At 39.3% G+C, this 12,212-nt stretch overlaps 1 protein-coding gene across 1 annotated transcript; it reads left to right on the top strand.

The window, feature by feature from the left end:
• Positions 1-8,978: 8,978 nt before the first annotated feature.
• LOC100658824 (olfactory receptor 56B4-like) lies at positions 8,979-10,367 on the top strand. The gene has a single exon (XM_003422889.3). It carries the CDS (start codon positions 9,411-9,413, stop codon positions 10,365-10,367), a length of 957 nt encoding a protein of 318 aa, XP_003422937.2. The 5' UTR covers positions 8,979-9,410.
• The last annotated feature ends 1,845 nt before the right edge of the window (positions 10,368-12,212 follow it).

Raw genomic sequence — 12,212 nt, 5'->3', positions numbered from 1 at the left:
CACATGAATAGATATATACACACTCATGTTCATTGCAGCATTGTTCACAACAGGAAAAAGATGGAAACAACCCAGATGCCCATCAATAGATAAATGGATAAACAAACTATGCTACATACACACAATGGAATACTATACAGCAATAAAGAACAATGATGAATCTGTGAAGCATCTCATAATATGGATGAATCTGGAGGGCATTATGCTGACTGAAATAACTCAATCACAAAAGGACAAATATTGTATGAAATCACTACTACAAAAACTCATGAAAAGGTTTACACACAAAAAGAAACAGTCTTTGATGGTTTCGGGGGGGCAAGGGAGGAAAAACACAATGCCGTAAAAGTAGAAATCATTAACAGGAAAAGGAAGGAAAAGAATCAAATACAGGGAAACCAAACAACATCTTGCTTAAAACCTACTGATAAGCTCTCAATAAAATAGAAATAGAAGGGTAATTCCTCAACCTAATAGAGAGCATCTATACAAAACCAACAACCAACCTCACCCTTACTAGAGAGAGGCTGAACTCATCTCCCCTGAGAATGGGAAAAAGACAATGATGCCATTTATCACCATTCCTGTTTAACATTGTGCTGGAAGTCCTAGACAGAGCAATAAGGCAGGAAAAAGAAATAAGTGGTCTCCAAATTGGACAGGAAAAGTAATTTTTGCAGGTGATATGATCCTATACGTACAGAACCACAAATATTCCACAGGAAAACTACTGGAACTCATAGAAAGATTTAGCTGTGTAGCAGAACACAAGACCAACATACAAAAGTGAGTTGGATTCTTATACACCAACAAAAGAGAACTTCAAAAAGGAAATCAGGAAAACAATACCATTTCTAATAGCCCCTTGTGGTGCAATTAATTAATCTCGTGTGTGTTCCTAAGCCAGATTTATAACTGTTACTTCCCTTATAATAAACCTCATAACAGTGAGCCTGGTCTTTGAGTTCCCTATGACCATTGCAATGAATTGTCAAACTCAGTAGGGAAGCAAAGAGTGCTGTGGGAGGGATGATTGTTGTCAGAGTGGGTAAAAATGGTAGAGAAAGAAGGCATGTCTGATCTCTGCCTCATAAGAATCAGCCTTGGGCTGCAGATCTTGGTTCTCTTTCCCCCTTGTGGGCTTGGAAGAGGTCAGACATTGCCTTCATGCTGTTTTTTTTTTAGAAAGATAAAATACTTAGGAATGAATCTAACCAGGGATAAAACCAAAACCCACTGCCACTGAATCACTCCCAACTTATAGCAACCCCATAGGGTTTCCAAGTCCATAAATCTCTATAGAAGCAAACTGCCACATCTTACTCCCACAGAGCCACTGGTGGTTTTGAGCCACTGATCTTTCGCTAAGAAGTCTATCATTACAACCACTGTGCTACCCAGCTCCTAGGGGTGTAAAAGATACATACAAAGAAAACTACAAAACACTACAGCAAGAAGTCAAATGAGACCTACATAAATGGAAAACATACCATGTTCATGGACAAGAAGGCTCAACGTTGTGAAAATGTCAGTTCTACCCAAAGTGACCTACAGATATAATGCATTCCCAATCCAAATACCAACAGCATTCTTCTACGAAGTGGAAAAAATAATCACTAACTTTATAAAAAAGGAATGAGGCCCCAGATAAGCAAAGTATTACTGAAGAAAAGGAACAAAGTAGGAGACCTCACACTACCTGAACTCAAAATCTACTATACTGCCACGGAAGTCAAAACAGCCTGGTGCTGGTACAGCAACAGACACATAGACTAATGGAAAAGAATTGAACCCAGACATAAATCCATCCACCAATGGTCAGCTATCTTGAACAAAGGACCAAATTCCCTTAAACGGGAAAAAGATAGTCTTTTCAACAAATGGCGCTGGCAAAACTGGATAGATGTCCATCTATAAAACCATGAAACAAGACCCATATCTCACACCATACACAAAAACTAACTCAAAATGAACCAAAGACCTAAATATAAAACCTAAAAGTACAAAAATCATGGAAGAAAAAATAGGGGTAACATTAGGGGCCCCAAGACATGGCATGAATACATTACAAACCATAACTACCAATGCACAAACACCAGAAGATAAATTGAATAACTGGGAGCTCCTAAAAATTAAACATTGCATTCATCAAAAGAGTAGAAAGAGAACCCACAGACTGAAGGAAAAAAAAAAAGAAAATTTTAGCTACGACATATTCAACAAGGGTCCCTTCTCCAAAATCTAAAAAATGCTTAAATGCCTTAATAACAAAAAGGCAAATAATCCAATTAAAAAACGGGTAAAGGATATAAACAGATATTTCAGCAAAGGAGACATTCTGGCAGCTAACAGACACTTGAGGAAATGCTTGCAATCATTAGCCATTAAAAAAATTAGAGAAACACAAAACAAAACTACAATGAGATTCCACCACACCCCAGCATTATTGGAATTAAAAAAAAATAAACAAATAACTAAAGTTGTAGAGGTTGTGGAGTGACTGGAACTCTTATGTACTGCTGGCAAAAATGTAAATTGGTACAACCATTTTGGAAAACAATATGGCACCTCCTTATAAACCTAGAAATAGAAATACCATATGATCCAGCAATCCCACCCCTAGAAATATATCCTAGAGAAATAAGAGCCATCACATAAATAGACATACGCACACCCAAGTTCCTTGCATAATAGCAAAAAGATGGAAACAACTTAGAAGCCCATCAACAGATAAATGGATAAACAAATTATGGTACAAATACATAATGGATTAAAGAACAACTATGAATCTACAAAACATCTCACAACACGGATGAATCTGGAAGGCATCATGCTGAGTGAAATAAGTCAATCCCAAAAGGACAAATATTGTATGAGACCACTATTATAAAAACCCAAGAAACTTTTCACACAAAGGAAAAAAAAATCTTTGATGGTTGTGAATGGGGGAGGAGTGGGAAGGGAAAATCACTAACTAGAGAGTAGACAAGAACTAAATTTAGTGAAGGGAAAGACAACACACAATACATGGGAAGTCAATACAACTTGACCAAAGGAAAGCCACAGAAGCTTCCTGGACATAGCCAAACACCGTGAAGGACCAAGTTACTGGAGCTGACGGCTGGGAACCATGGTCTCGGGAACATGTATGTCAACAGGCATAACATAGTTCATATAGAAAATATTCTACATGCTAGTTTGGTGAGTAGAATCTGGGGTCTTTAAAGCTTATGAATAGCCATCTAAAATATATCTATTGGTCGTATCACATTTGGAATGAAGGATAATGATGAAAACCAAAGACACAAGGAAAATATAAGTCCAAAGGACTAATGGACCACATGAACCACAGCTTTCACCATCCTGAATCAGAGAAACCAAATGGTTTCCAGCTACCACCACCAACTGCTCTGACTGGAAACTACTGTAACTACTATAGCATAGACAATCCTGCAACAACAGTATTAACAAACAATAATTTACAAATGGATACATAGGTAGATAGATAGGCCAAGAAGTGTGGGAGGGTTTAAGGGAGCACATCCACAAGCAGACACAGATTTGGTGGTGGAAATTTCCACACACATAACAGTAGGTGCTCCTCATATATAGATATAGAGCACACAAGGGGCAGAGTCAGGGAAACCTCTTAGACATACCCAGACAGCTCGCAGGATGAAGTTCCTAGGCTCAAAGGTAAAGGACCACAGACTAAGGGAACATCTATGTCAATTGGTACAACATGGTTCATAAAGAAAAAGTTCTGCATCCTACTTAGGTGAGTAGCATCACAGATCTTAAAAACTTTAAGGTGGCCATCTAAGTTACAGCTATTGGTATTTTCCCATCTGGAGCAAAGGGGAGTGAAGAAAAATAAAGACTCAAGGGGACAATTAGTCCAAAGGACCAACAGATCCCGTGAACCACAGCCTACATGACCCCGAGACCAGAACTACATGGTACCCAGCTACCACTACCGACCACTCTGACCGGGATCACAAAAGAAATGCAGAAGGTGCTGACTCATTGTGGGGAATGAAACCAACATCATGGAACACTTCATGTACAAAGTATTGAATGGGGAACTAATTTTTATAAGAGGAATCTAATAATATCCACTACATAGAATTCTTTGACAATGAAATGGAACAATGTAAATGTAGTATGTGGCATGGTAATGGATATGATTATTCAAATGTAACATGCCTTCTGTTTTAAACTTCAGAACAAACATCAAGAGGATTAGCAATTTAAGAAAAAAAGCATGCCTGCCTTAAGCATTGTGCTCATTTAAGATCTATCCATATGGAATCAAATTGACAATGCCAACTCAAAAGATTAGATAGGAACCTTAGAGGGCAGTGAGTTTATAATAGTGGGTGAGGAACAACTCAAAAAAGGAAGACAAGAAAGGTTGGAAAACCTCAAAGAATATAATCAATATCTCTGAATTGTACATGTAGAAACTGTTGAATTGGTGTATGTTTTTGCTGTGTATATTCTCAACAACAAGAATAAAAATAAATCATTAGAAAGAAAGAAAGCTTAAGACTAAGGTCAAAGTGCCAGACAAGAATTTCTTTGGGAAGTCAGGGAACTCAAAATCACCAGTGTATAACTGGGGAATTTAGAAAGCCACACAAACACCCAGGACAAGAAAACCAAAAAAAAAAAAAAACTCACTGCTGTCCAGCCAATTTTCACTCACAGTGACCCAATAGGACAGAGTAGAACTGCTCTATAGCGTTTCCAAGGAGGGACTGGTGGATTTGAACGGCTGATTTTTTGGTTTTCAGCCATAGTGCTTAACCACTGCACCACCAGTGCTCTCCCAGGGCAAGGCTCAGGCCCAAAAACCAAACCAAAAGCCTTTTGTCTTTGAGTCAATTCCAATTCATGGTGACCCCATGTGTTAAAAACTAGGACTGCTCCATAGGGTTTTCTTGGCAGTTTTTTTTTTTTTAATCTTTATGGAAGCACACCACCCGGCTTTCTTCTATAGCTTTTCTGGGTGGGTTCAAACAGCGAATTTTTAGTTTAGTGTTCTAGCACAAATGTTTGCACTGCCCAGTGACCACTTATATCCAGAAAAGGCCTATGGAAATCCTGAATTTTCACCTCAGGTTCATCTCTAGGCTCTGTGTAAGCCTAAGTGTTGAACGTGTGTTCCAGTACAGAACCAATCCACAAACACTGCAAGAGGTGGGTTTTTTTCTCTTGTTTTCTCTTCTATTACTCTACAAGAAATGCTAAAGGGAGTCCCTTTAGTTGTAGTTAAAGCACACTAGACAGCAACTTGAAGCCATATGAGGAAATAAAGATGTCCAATAAAGGTAAATTCATGGGCAAATATAAAAGCCAGTTTTATTGTATTTTTGATTTGTAACTTTATTTGCTGTATCCTGTTGTTATTCCAAACCCACTGCCATTGAGTGAATTCTGACTCATAGTGACCCTACAGGACAGAGTAGAACTGCCCCATAGGATTTCCGAGGAGCAACTGGTGTATTAGAACTGCCAACCTTTTGGTTGGACTTCATCGTTGTTATTTAAAAAAAACCAACCAAACCCAGCGCCGTCGAGTAGATTCCAACTCATAGTGACCCTACAGGACAGAATAGAGCTGCCCTGTAGAGTTTCCAAGGAGCACCTGGTGGATTCAAACTGCCATCCCTTTGGTTAGCAGCCGTAGCACTTAACCACTACACCACCAGGGTTTCAGTTGTCCTCAAATCAGCTCCAACTCATGATGACTCCTACTGCACTCTGTCAAATTTTCAAGGATGTGACCTTTCAGAAGCTTCATTTGAGGAGCTTCTGAGTGAGTTCAAACCACCAACTGTTCAGCCTTGCTGAGGACAAGGGAGCCCATAGACTTTAATGTTTCTGAGAAATAGATCTGGAGGAGCAAACAGAAGCTATCTAGGTAAGGAGGCACCTGCATTTTTATATAGATGAGAAAGGAAGTGGTAAAACATAAACCAGAAGAGATACAACTGCTGCATTTTAATCCCTAAAGAGGCTGAAGGGAGGCCTGGGTGTGAGAGGGGAAGGGCAGGCACTCAAACAGGAGGAGGAACATTCTTCCTAAACCTCCAACACAGGAAAGCTGTCCATATAATTGTGCTTCCTATGAGACTGGGGGCTGAGTGCTTTTGTTCCCTGAGCTGAGCTTGATGCACCTCTAAGATCAATGGAATCCATTTGGGGCTGCAGTGTAAAATCACCAAGGCTTGGGCATTTAGGAAAAAGATTAGAGGGAGGCTCATGGAGGACCTAGGGAGTAGCAAAGAAGGTCAGGGCATCTCAGAGCTCCAATTTGTCCAACAGCCCAGGCCCCAGGGGAGAAGGAGTACTCTCAGCAACAAAGACATAAAAGAGTTGTAGCCAATAGAATAGAAGCAGCTACAGAAGGCAGTTCATTCAGAACAGCTCCCTCCTGGGCATTCATGCACGGAGTAACCACGGGGCCAAAGGTGACAGGGAGGAGGCAGTTTCCTTGCTCTGTGTTTATAGGTCTCTATCCTGGTCATCTTTGCGTCTCTTTCCCCTCTGTCCTTGGTTTTCTCAGTGTGCTTCCTTAGTTTGATTCTTCCTACTCTGGCCCTCTTTTCCCTCAAGATCTTCACCCAAGCAGAGGACCTGAGGACTGGAGAACAAGCAAGAAGAATGAGAATGAGCTCTCCTCTGGTTGTGTTATGATGGAAGATCCTACCAGAGGAAAGTGCAGCTAAACCCCCGACTCATGAGATCTGACCCAGAGATGGTGCTGTATAAGTACTGAAAAAAAAAAAAAAACCCAAAGCTTACACGTTGCCATCAATTCCGACTCATAGCAACCCTATAGACAAGAGTAGAACTGCCCTGAAGGGTTTCCAAGTAGGGTCTGGTGAATTCATACTGCCAGCCTTCTGGTTAGCAGCCAAGCTCTTAACCACTCTGCCACCAGGGCTTCAAGGGACTAGGGAAAGCAGGAGAGCTTTCCTTTTACATTGTGGACCCAAGACTCCTGAAAAGAGATAGTCATTGAATTTTCCCATTTCTGATTTTATTTTCAGTTGAGAACTAGATGTACATGTCAAATTGCCTAAATTCATAAAGATAATTGATCAAAAAACCGTAGGCAATACCACACATAAGAGAGAACTCTAGAGGCTTTTACAAGTCCAGAGCCAAATAAGAATGCTGTCACAGATTCTTTTATATGGTTTTGGTGAAAATTCTAAACATTTTAAGGAGATGCAAAATAAAAATAATGGCATACATGATTCAAAGTTATTATAACGGTAATATGTTTTACACAAAAAAAAAAAAGATCCAAGAGGGAGGACTTACCGAAAAGCTATTAGCTTTAGTAAATAGTACTATAAATAACTGTATTTTGGATAATTTCTTAAAAATAACAGTCAGAAGAATATTTCTTAAGTAACAATAACTAGCTAGAAAATATAAAGAGGGGAAAAGTAATAATGGAAAAAAATCTAGAAATAACATATATATATATTTTTTTAAGCTGTGAGAGTTGTATGATGTAAAGGAAAAAGCATGAGATTTCTGAATGGAAATAATCCATGGCATAATGGAAAGAGTCAATGGTATAAAGATTATAATTGATTTATATGCTTCATATAACACCCAAAAAAACTGCAACCAGTCTTCTTTTTCTTTTTTTAATATTCTTTTTTTTATTTTTGTACTGGACTTTAGATGAAGGTTTACAGAACAAAATAATTTCTCATTAAGCAGTTAGTACACATATTGTTTTATAACATTGGTTAACAAACCCAGGACATGTCAACACTCTCCGTTCTCAGACTTAGATTCCCTATTACCAGCTTTCCTCTCCTGCCTTCCGTCCTTGCCCCTGGGCTGCTGTGCCCCTTTAGTCTCCTTTTGTTTTATGTCCGATCTTTGGGTGAAGGGTGAACCTCAGGAGTAACTTCATTACTGAGCTGAAAGGGTGTGTGGGGACCATACTTTCAGGGATTCTTCAGTCTCTTTCAGGCCAGCAAGTCTGGTCTTTCTTTTTGAGTGAGAATTTTGTTCTACACTTTTCTCCAGCTTTCTCTGGGGCCCTCTATTGTGATACCTGGCAGAAAAGTCAATGGTGAGATAATTGATCAAAAAAATGTAGGCAATACCCCACTTAAGAGAGATCTCTAGAGGCTTTTTAAAGTCCAGAGCCAAATAAGAATGATGACTTGTCACAGATTCTTTTATATGGTTTTGAAAATTTTAAAACATTTTAAGAAGATGCAAAATCTGGTTGGCACCATCTAGTTATACTGGACTCAGTCTGATGGAGGCCGTTGTGAATGTGGCCCATTAGTACTTTGGGCGACCAGTGTTTTTTATTTAAAAACTATATATATTTTTGAAGTTATTAGTAGGAATCTCCCCTACCATATGGCAGAAAATCTTGCAACATAACAATCAGGTATACCTATACATGCTGATTTGAGACACTCTTTAAGATAATTAAGTTAAAAAAGAAAAGGAAAGAAAAGAAATCAATGATATGATTAATATGCTAACATTTGTTTTTGTCTTTTATGAGAAAACATACACATGTATTCTTGTCCATTCAAAAGCTATCTCTAAAAGGATTCCCAGGAAACTGATACTGCTGGATTCTTCTGATGAAAAGAAAAAGGACTTGGGCGATTCAAGCACGGGGCGTCTTTCCACTGTCTATATTTTTCATTTTATTTGAATTTTTACCATGTGCATATATTACGTCTTAAAATTGAAATACTATTAAAAATAAAAGTTAAATATGGTTATGACCTCTATATATATTACTTTCATATCACTTGAAATTCTATTCAAAGTAAATAATGTGAATAGCTGGCAAAGATTAATAGCATCATATAGAATAATCAAATATAAAAATATAAGAAAACCATTAAAATTGATATTACAAATAGATTTTAATGATATTGGTAAGTCTTTGGTTCATTTACTCATCCATAGAAAAATTTTTACTGAGTACTTACCTTCTATCTTAGAACATACTGCTTAGAGACAAAGCCAAGATACAAATTTATCTGTATGTAATGATATAAAGTGCTTAGAAATAAACCAAAAAAATGGAAGTATAAACCAAATATTAGTATTTGTTATCTGCTAGTGGTAAAATTATTGTTGATAGATTTGGACCTGCTTATTTATTAGACATACAAATGAAGGTGGCAAATAGCTATTTCAACCTTTCTGTTTAAAACTTATTTTGGCTTTCTTTGTTGCTCCTCTGTGGAATATTTCAAAGAAAATTTTAGAGTCAGTCTGAACAAAAGGAACTGGGTCATTAGAGAGTGGTCTCTAAGCAGGGTCTTAAGCTGCGCTTTCAAACTCAACTTTCTTCTTCTTTCAGTTTTATGGACAGACACTGAGACCAGGGCACCTGTGCCATGGACACCTCTATCAACAGTTTCAGCCCTCAGGTTTCCCAGTTCATCCTGATGGGTCTCCCAGGCATTCACAATTGGCAGCACTGGCTCGCCCTGCCCCTGGCTCTACTCTACCTCTTAGTTCTTGGTGCCAATCTCCTCATCATGATCACCATCCAACATGAGCCCATGCTACATGAGCCCGTGTACCATTTTCTGGGAATATTGGCAGTGGTAGATATTGGTCTGGCCACCACTATCATGCCCAAGATTCTGGCCATCTTCTGGTTTGATGCTAAGGCCATCAGCCTCCCTGAGTGTTTTGTTCAAATCTATGCCATCCACTGCTTCTTGAGCATGGAATCTGGCATCTTCCTCTGCATGGCAGTGGACAGATACATAGCCATCTGTCACCCGCTCCGATACCCCTCCATAGTTACTGAAGCTTTTGTGGTCAAAGTCACAGGATTCATGGTGCTCAGGAATGGCCTGTTGACCATCCCAGTGCCTGTCCTGGCTGCTCAGCGACACTACTGCTCCAGGAATGAGATTGAGCACTGCCTCTGCTCTAACTTGGGAGTTATCAGCCTAGCTTGTGATGACGTCACTGTGAACAAATTTTATCAACTGGTCTTAGCATGGATCCTGCTTGGGAGTGATATGGCTCTGGTGTTTTCTTCCAATGCTCTAATCCTCCGCTCTGTGCTGAGGCTGAACTCAGCAGAAGCAATGTCCAAAGCTCTGAACACCTGCAACTCCCACCTCATCCTCATCCTCTTCTTCTACTCAATTATCGTTGTGCTGTCTGTCACACATCTAGCAGAGAAAAAGTTTCCCCTCATCCCTGTACTCCTTAACGTGCTGCACAATGTCATCCCTCCTGCACTCAACCCCCTGGTATATGCACTCAGGACGCAGGAGCTCAGGCTGGGCTTCCAGAGACTACTTAGGCTGGGTGAAGATGGGTCCACCAAGTAACTCCAGCTGTAGGAGACCATGAAGACTTTAGGAAAGCACAGAGGTTTAGTTCTCAATACTCCTGAGTTGTGATTCTGCCTTCACCTCTCACTAGGAATAAAGTTGAAAATATGCATATTAAAATTACAGTGAAATTTCCTATTACCTAGAGAATAAGTAACTAGGTAAGAGCAGAAAAACAAAATGTGCCTGACTGCGGATACCACCCTGGGATGAGACATTCAAATTATTCCAGCCTCTAGACATTCCATCAACCAAACTGTTTGAGTCTTTCAAACTGAGGCTACAAATACTGTGGAGCACACGCAAGCCATCCATGGCCTTTTTGAATTCTTGGTCCAAAGAACCTTTTAAAACAATAAAAGAATTCTTGTTTTATGTTACTATGTTTAGGGTATATGGTTACATGAAACTAGTACAATAATAATATCAGTTGCCATAGAGGCAATTCTGACTCACAGCCACCACATAGGACTAAGTAGAACTGCCATAATAGGGTTTCTAAGGGGCGCCTGGTGGATATGAACTGCCAGCATTTTGGTTAGCAGCCATAGCTCATGTGGAACTGCAACACCAGATTTTACTGCTTAAAGAATGTTTTCAGAGATTCTAAGACAGGGGCAAGCTCTGGAAAGAAAAGATATATTTTGAATTGGGTAGGCTTCAGAATCTTCCTATACTTATGGCCATTATTCCACAGAGAGGGATGTATTAAGCCTGGGGAGCCTGAAATGGAAAGCTATCTGGTGGGGCTGCACTGGGACCAGGCTGAATGGATCTGCCCCCAGAAATCACTTGGATAAACCCTGAAAGCAATGGGGTCCTTTCCCCATTGCAATGTAAAAATCATTAGGCCCTGGAGGATTCTTGGATTAGACTGGGGAGGGCCTAGAGAGCAGCACAACAGGACCAGGCCAATTAAGGGATCTAATTTTCTAAAACCCAGACTCCGAGGATGGCAAGAAAAGCCAGGGATCTTTTCTGAACAACAAAAGCCTGAACACAGGCAGCTGGTCCAGTGGGGTAGAAGTAGAGAAGGCAGTGCCAGAGAGAGCCTCTTCGCAGCACCTCCTGAGAGGTGAGAGGATGGATGTGGCTCATGTCCCTGGAATTCTGTCCTGATCTCTGGATTTGATTACGTGCCTTAACTTTGGCTTCCACGATTGGCTTTCCTTGTTTGACTCTTCACACCCAGTGCCTCCTTTCTCTCAGGCTCTTCACATTTGTAAGGACTAAAGTCTGTGATCAGGGAACGAGAGAAATAAGCTCCGAGCTGTATAGTGGTCACACTAGAGAAGATGGAGCTTTCCAGTAGGAAGACTTTGCAAATAAAACATAGTGAAACAAAACAAAATCATTCACAGAACAACATTTCACAATGATACAAAACAGACTCTTGGTAAAAAGGTTAAATGAGTAAATGATAAGTCAAAGGGTCTAGAATAATAAATTCTAGATCCAAGGTCCTCAAAACAAAAATAATTAATTTCAAGAATCACTGGTATCCAGTAAGTCACAGATGAAGAGAGCATTGGGGAACTGGGAGTTAATAAACTACCAAATATGAAATGATGAGAGAAAAGTAGAGGGAAAATATAAAAGAAGCATTAATTATGAAGGAGAGAATTCTAGTGAAAAGTATATGTATTTGATATATATTTAATTGATGTAAAAATCATTGGTATCAACTAAAACACGTTTAAAAACAAAACTTCATTACATATGACACAATACAAGTAACTTTAAAAACAAAAAAAATACATAATGTAAATTCTACCTGAATTCCCATTAAATTTAAGCAACAAATTGAAGTTCTATGCAGTCGCACTTATATTCATCATGAAT

The sequence above is a fragment of the Loxodonta africana genome, chromosome 7 (genome assembly GCF_030014295.1).
Source record: "Loxodonta africana isolate mLoxAfr1 chromosome 7, mLoxAfr1.hap2, whole genome shotgun sequence".
NCBI classification, from domain to species: domain Eukaryota; kingdom Metazoa; phylum Chordata; class Mammalia; order Proboscidea; family Elephantidae; genus Loxodonta; species Loxodonta africana.
Note: the sequence above shows the minus strand (reverse complement) of the source record. Positions and strands in the feature narration are given on the sequence as shown.

Bases quoted from the DNA above. Each gene is read 5' to 3' on its own strand.
- LOC100658824 (XM_003422889.3), top strand. From the start codon at position 9,411: ATGGACACCTCTATCAACAGTTTCAGCCCTCAGGTTTCCCAGTTCATC.